At 37.0% G+C, this 6,044-nt stretch overlaps 1 protein-coding gene across 2 annotated transcripts; it reads right to left on the reverse strand.

The window, feature by feature from the left end:
- Nucleotides 1-2,821: 2,821 nt before the first annotated feature.
- On the reverse strand, nucleotides 2,822-5,234 carry LOC120136753 (caffeoylshikimate esterase-like). 2 transcript variants are annotated; one of them, XM_039152717.1, is made up of 8 exons: nucleotides 5,087-5,230; nucleotides 4,907-4,997; nucleotides 4,764-4,796; nucleotides 4,161-4,307; nucleotides 3,956-4,086; nucleotides 3,735-3,872; nucleotides 3,527-3,625; nucleotides 2,822-3,253 (listed from the first exon to the last, which is right to left on the reverse strand). In XM_039152717.1, the coding sequence occupies exons 1-8, from the start codon at nucleotides 5,105-5,107 to the stop codon at nucleotides 2,882-2,884; spliced, it is 1,032 nt and encodes a 343-aa protein (XP_039008648.1). In that variant the 5' UTR covers nucleotides 5,108-5,230; the 3' UTR covers nucleotides 2,822-2,881. The 2 variants fall into 2 exon arrangements, with proteins under 2 accessions (XP_039008648.1, XP_039008649.1); XM_039152718.1 differs by lacking the exon at nucleotides 4,764-4,796 and having other exon boundaries at nucleotides 5,087-5,234.
- Nucleotides 5,235-6,044: the final 810 nt, after the last annotated feature.

A 6,044-nucleotide genomic window follows, 5' to 3' on the forward strand; every position in this document is an offset into this window, starting at 1 on the left:
TGGAGGTAAACTTGATTGAGAAGTCGAACCACTATAAATCCTTGTGTTCATTGTCTTATCTTTTACTCTCCTTACTCCCTAAACATATATTTTATCAATTCACCCCCTATGCATTTTTTTGGTTGTTTGATTTGAGCCTCTTCGATCCTAGCACTATGTAACTTGGGTTCGATACCCACCAAAAGAAAATTTTCCAAATTCATATTTAAGCCAATGAAAATATGACACGTGTCATCACTGTATAGGTTTATAATTATTAATATAATTATTTAAAAAAATTTATTTTTTGCTGATGTGGCCTTTGCCACGTCGTCACCTTTGTATATGTGCGATGCTATCTAAGCTTTCCATGTCATCTCTATGCGCTGACCGTTAGTTGACTAACGGTTTTCATCAAATGAGGGTGTTTTTGACCCAAAATGAAATATTAAGAGGTCAAATATTCCAAAAAAAAAATAGTAAGGGTAAATTTGACAATACTATCAAATGTTAGGGGTATTTTATTGCATATGCCTTTACAAAATTCAAAAGATTTTCCACCAAATAAAAGGTGGTTGAATCTAAATGGGACAACTCTCCGTAGTTGCTACGATGAGGTAAAACGCACTACTGAAACGTTTTTTTTTTAAGTTACAAGGTTTGAACTCATAATTTTTGTAATAATAAGGCTTAAATATAAAATCAATATCCAAATTATATCGTTTTTCACAAATAAGTGTTTAAAATATTTTTTGACTTATTCCGATGTCTAATGTTATAAACGTTATCATTTTAAGTGTCCAAACTATCAACGGCGTTAATTTACTTTGTTAAATGACATATATCATAATCTTATAACTTTAAAATTATTATTTTTCTTTAAAAAATAAAAATATTATTAAAAAAAAAAACCTCTCTCACCTGCATCCCACCTCTTTCCCTCCCTCTTTTCCTTCCCCTTTCCTTCATCTGCTTCTCTCCCTCCCCGTCTTCTATGGTATTTTCATGGTCAAGCAGTTGAGCAAATGGTTGGCTGCCATAGTCGATTATCACAATCGATTAAAAGAATTTAAAGAATTAAGTATTTGAGATTTTAGGTATTGAAATTTAGGGATTTGAGATTTTAGCGATTAAAGATTAAATTTTAGAAATTTGAGAATTTTGAGTTTTGAGATGAAAGGATTATGACCGGTCATTGGATTGTCGGCGACGTATGAGTGATCGATCCTTGATGAATAGGTGGTCGGAGATGATTGGTGGTTAGAGTAAATGAGACTAGAATAAGAGATTTTAAGAGTTTTTGGTTTCTTTGGTATTTTTAAGAAAATTGAGACTTTTTCTAAAATAAAATATTTTAAAGTTTTTTTAAAATAAATTTTCAAAATTATCAGATTATGACACATATTACTTAACAGAGTAAATTAATGTCGTTGACGGTCCTTACACTTTAAATGGTAACGTTTGTAATATTACAAAGTGAAACGAGTTAAAAATTACTTTAACCAATGTCAACCGAATTAATACTATGGATTAGAATTTGTGTGCTAATTTGTATAAAATCTTGGGTTTTCAGGTTAGGATTGCCAGGATTTTCAATACTTACGGACCTCGAATGTGCATGGATGACGGTCGAGTCGTTAGCAATTTCGTAGCTCAGGCCTTGAGGAAAGAGCCTTTGACTGTGTATGGTGATGGGAAGCAGACGAGGAGCTTCCAATGTGCATCGATGACGGACGAGACGTTAGCAATTTCGTAGCTCAGGCTTATTTACGAAACAAGCTTTGTTGAAACAGGTGGAGGGTCTCATGCGGTTGATGGAAGGAGAACACGTCGGATCTTATTCACCATGCTCGAGCTTGCCGAGGTAAAACCGTACCGCATAAATCTCGCTAATAAGAAATGTGTTGGAAATGGTAATGACATTAGTGAGATTTCTCTGTATGGATTCGCAGGTGGTTCAAGAAACGATCGATCCGAATGCAAAGATCGAGTTCCGACCCAACACAGAGATGATCCACACAAGAGGAAGCCTGATATCGCCAGAGCCAAAGAGCTACTTGGTTGGGAACCCAAGGTATCTCTCCGCAAGGGTCTCATTTTCGGACTTCCGGCAACGTATATTCGGTGACCACAAGGAGGGAAGTAGAGATGCACAGAAGCCGGATTTCAATTCGATCCGGATCGGATAAAAACCGATCCGGTTTTTTCTCCCAACCCAAAAATCGGATTTTAAAAAAATCGGTTCGGATCCTAACTGGTTTGGAGGGTCGGATGGTGTAACCGGTGTAACCGGTTTCGGTTTGCAAAAAACCGGTTTTTAAAAAAAAACCGGATTTTTTCGGATAAAAAACCGGTTTTTTATCGGTTTGAAAAAAACCGGTTTTTAATCCGGTAAAAAAACCGGTCATTCAATTTTTTCTCAAACCGGTTATACTATCCGGTTTTTAAATATCCGATCCGGTTTAAAAAAAACCGGTTTTTCCAAAATCCGATTTCGGATATTTTTTACCCAAAATCGGATATTCGGATTTTTTGTGCACCTCTAGAGGGAAGCAACGCCAACAATGAATCGTCATCTAAAGGTCTCGTATTTACACCCTTCGAAACACCGAATCAAATATAGTTAGCAGCGGTGACAGCACCAGCAATGGAATAGATTTTGGAGGTTCCCTTTCTGATAATGAGATTGTCATCTTTGTCTTAGTTTCATGTCTTCTCTTTAAGCTTAATTGTCAGTGAGCTTTGCGAATCTACATTTATCATTTGTTGTTGTTGTTGTATTTTTTTTTTTTTGCGTTTGTTTGATAACAAGTAGGGTTATGAATTTGAGTACTTCCATAACATAAAAGTCCAGATCAGAAATATACATTGACAGTAGCTATAATCTAATATTACTATTAAGCTACATTGCCGAGCGATGTTGCATGCGAAATCCCTTCAATCCACACAAATACTTACCATTCGATTGCATTCTACGGCTCGTCGCGGCCATTGATTTGGTCGTATTATCTAACTTTTCCAACCCTACGTTCAACGGGCAAAGCATCTGCTCGAAAGTTACGGCATCGCATCGCTTGTCGAGCCAAGCCGTAATGTCTGCGAAAATGATCTCTATGTTTTCATCAGGCTCTCCCGATGTCAAACCATGCCACATCCCAGGATACAGCTTGATTGTTTTGTCACGGCTGCTCGCTTTCTCGTGCAATGCCTTGCTTACTTCAGGGTCCGTTACTATATCGGCTTCCCCATGCAAAACAAAGAAGGGGAGTATCACCTGCCGAAAGAACAACCCCGATCAACAAGTTTTAAATGCAATATAAATGTAAAGGAATCCAGAATCTCTACCAGTCCACCGGCAACAATAATCGTTCTACCTAACTTTTTTCACTGCATTTAACCCATTCAAGGATAGATCCTAATGACGTGTGTAACAAGGAACTACACTCATTCATTACTCATATACCCCCTACGCATAGACAGTACAACTTTATCCATAATTGGTGTTTGAAGTTGAAATCTTGGACTCTAGAGGGGGTGATGTTTATACCTCATTTAAACCATCTTCAAGGCTGATGCTGGTTCGGAGCATTTCGAGTGCGGTTTTAAGCCTAGGCTTGTCTTGGTATATCAACTTATTGTTCCTTATCTGCAACCATCATGAAACCGAATAGACACAAATTAAATTCCACAGAGCACCGACACTCGGTCAAGAGACGAGAAAGTGTTCGAGCATAGACAATAGTGAATGTCCTAACCAGTTCTCGCTTAATAGGGTCCTTGAATGCCGAATTGATGACGTCTTTTGTGGGTACTATCTTCCATTTAGGTATAATTTCTTCCATTTTAGTCAATATGTTCACCACCACCGGGTGCGGCTTCACTTTCTCCGATATCTGTAATTTTTTGTAGAATTAGAAGAGCTGAAAAACAGACCTTATGTTATACATATCTTGTATTTATATGGTCTCACCATTACCTTACACATGGGAGCAACAAGAACAGCACCGTGCCAAAAGGAAGGGTCCTTTTTATGAAGCAATAAGGCCACTGCACCTCCCATTGACTCACCATACAAGAATCTGCTCTTGTCCCTGTATTCTTCCTGACCTGGAAAATTCAACCATAGGTGAATGAAGTAAAATAAAAAGAGTTCGCTAAGTATTTGTGGCAAGTTTACATACCACAGATGGACTTGAAAAAGTCACTGCAGTCGTTAACTATGTTCTCGAACTTCTTAATGTAACATCGAGCACCCTTGGACCTTCCATGTCCTTCGTAGTCGATCCCGAACACCGCATATCCAGCCGCGGCTAGCCTGGTTCCACATTCTATTACAGGAAATCCACATTCTATTAAAAACTACATCACCAGTCTTGGAAGCACTGATTAATGTTCACACGTTTTTAAACGGTGTAGGCCATGTAGGGAAGAGAAAAATAATAAGGTATTGGTGTATGTTGTTGAATTGACCCGTCACCATGATTAAGACTAAATAGCTGTTTATGAGGAAAATCATTGTATCTGGCAAAAAGACTTTATGAGAGAAATCTTGGTGGACCAAACTGATGTTGGCAACCTAACCAGAAAGATTTGACCCACATTTTTATTTTCATCACAGAGACCAGAATTCGTCAAGAACTATAACACGATTCAATATTTTAAGGGGAAAATGTGACTATTTCATCATACAGATCTTGTGAGATTTTCAGATTTCAATCAATTTTTTCTTGTTGGGTTATCTTAAAAGAACGTGAAAAAGGGAAATAAGTAAGAGTATTGAATACCTTTCATGAATCCACTGCACTCCATGCCATAACCTGCAAACGACATAATGGTCCAACTCACCTTTTACTTTTTCTCTTTTGGGGGGTGTTTAGCTGATTAATAATACACTAATTAAAGAGTAAATTACTGGAAAAATGAGTACCGTGGCATAGGAAAACAAGAGCCTTTGGAGAAGAGAAAGGCAACCATCTGCAAGTGAAAAGCAATGTTCCTCTTGAGTTCCTCACGTGCTCCTACACCATCATCGAAGGCTTGACTCAATCTTATAACTCCAGAAAAAAGAAAAAAAACCAGAACAAAGAAATATTTAGAGCTGAATGACCTCCTGGTATTCGAATGCCATGATGAAGATTGAAGGATTCAAACAAGAATGATATGAGGTTGGAGGAGTTTGAGAGTAAAGATGTATATATAGAGAAATGATGAAACAAAAGCTACCAATTGGGGAAGTAAACCCGAAGCTATTTGAGAAGGAGAGGAGGAGAGTGGTCGAGGGTCAGCAACACAGCTACTGCTTGCTTTATATTTGTTGGCTGTGATTAGTTCAATCCAAAAATATGGCAAAAGATAACGTGATGAAAGAAAAAGAATAGTAGTTTATACGGGTGTTGGATTAGCTAAAATGAATAGTGTTAAGAGAAGATAGTCCAAATAATACTTACCAAAGATATGACGTTTTCCCCTCAAATTGTATGCAATCTAATTTTAACAGAATAGTAATGCAGAGAACTTCGTATTTTTGATACGTCTGTTTAAAGATGTCGAATGATTTAAAAACTATTTTTTCCAACGTTACATATAAGTATATTTTTTTAAAACTGTTATCTCATCTCTAATTTCTATATATATATTAAAAAGGTTAAAAATAATAAAAGAAAGGTGCAATGGAAGGGATGGTTTAATGGTGATAAGATGGTTCAGGCGACAAGGTTGAAGAGAGGTTTAAATTAAGCATAAAAGTAGTTCATTAGTGCCCATTATTGAGGAGGCCTACTAACCCTTCCCATATTCCACTTAATTCATCGCATTTATTGTTGGCATCGGGATTCTAAACTCACCCACTCCGTTGACTAATCATCTCATTTTCTGGCGAAATTTTATTTTAATCCTTTGAAAATTTATGTGCAAGGCCCGAATCAACTTTAAACGGGCCAACCCCATTTTATGTGGCAATGGCAATACTAGAGTGAATAAAATTCGATTCTATTAGAAAAATTAATTTTTTTAACTCAGTTTGATATTAAAGAAAGCTCGACTCCACAAGAAGATTTCTCAGGAGG

Source organism: Hibiscus syriacus, unplaced genomic scaffold, assembly GCF_006381635.1.
Source record: "Hibiscus syriacus cultivar Baekdansim isolate YM2019G1 unplaced genomic scaffold, ASM638163v2 tig00110637_pilon, whole genome shotgun sequence".
NCBI classification, from domain to species: domain Eukaryota; kingdom Viridiplantae; phylum Streptophyta; class Magnoliopsida; order Malvales; family Malvaceae; genus Hibiscus; species Hibiscus syriacus.

Excerpts from the sequence above, each read along its gene's own strand:
- LOC120136753 (XM_039152717.1), bottom strand. The coding sequence starts at position 5,107 with ATGGCATTCGAATACCAGGAG. Across the intron at positions 4,998-5,086 it reads TGGCATTCGAATACCAGGAG|GAGCACGTGAGGAACTCAAG; the intron begins GTCATTCAGCTC and ends ATGATGGTGTAG. Across the intron at positions 4,797-4,906 it reads TCTTGTTTTCCTATGCCACG|GTTATGGCATGGAGTGCAGT; the intron begins GTACTCATTTTT and ends TGTCGTTTGCAG.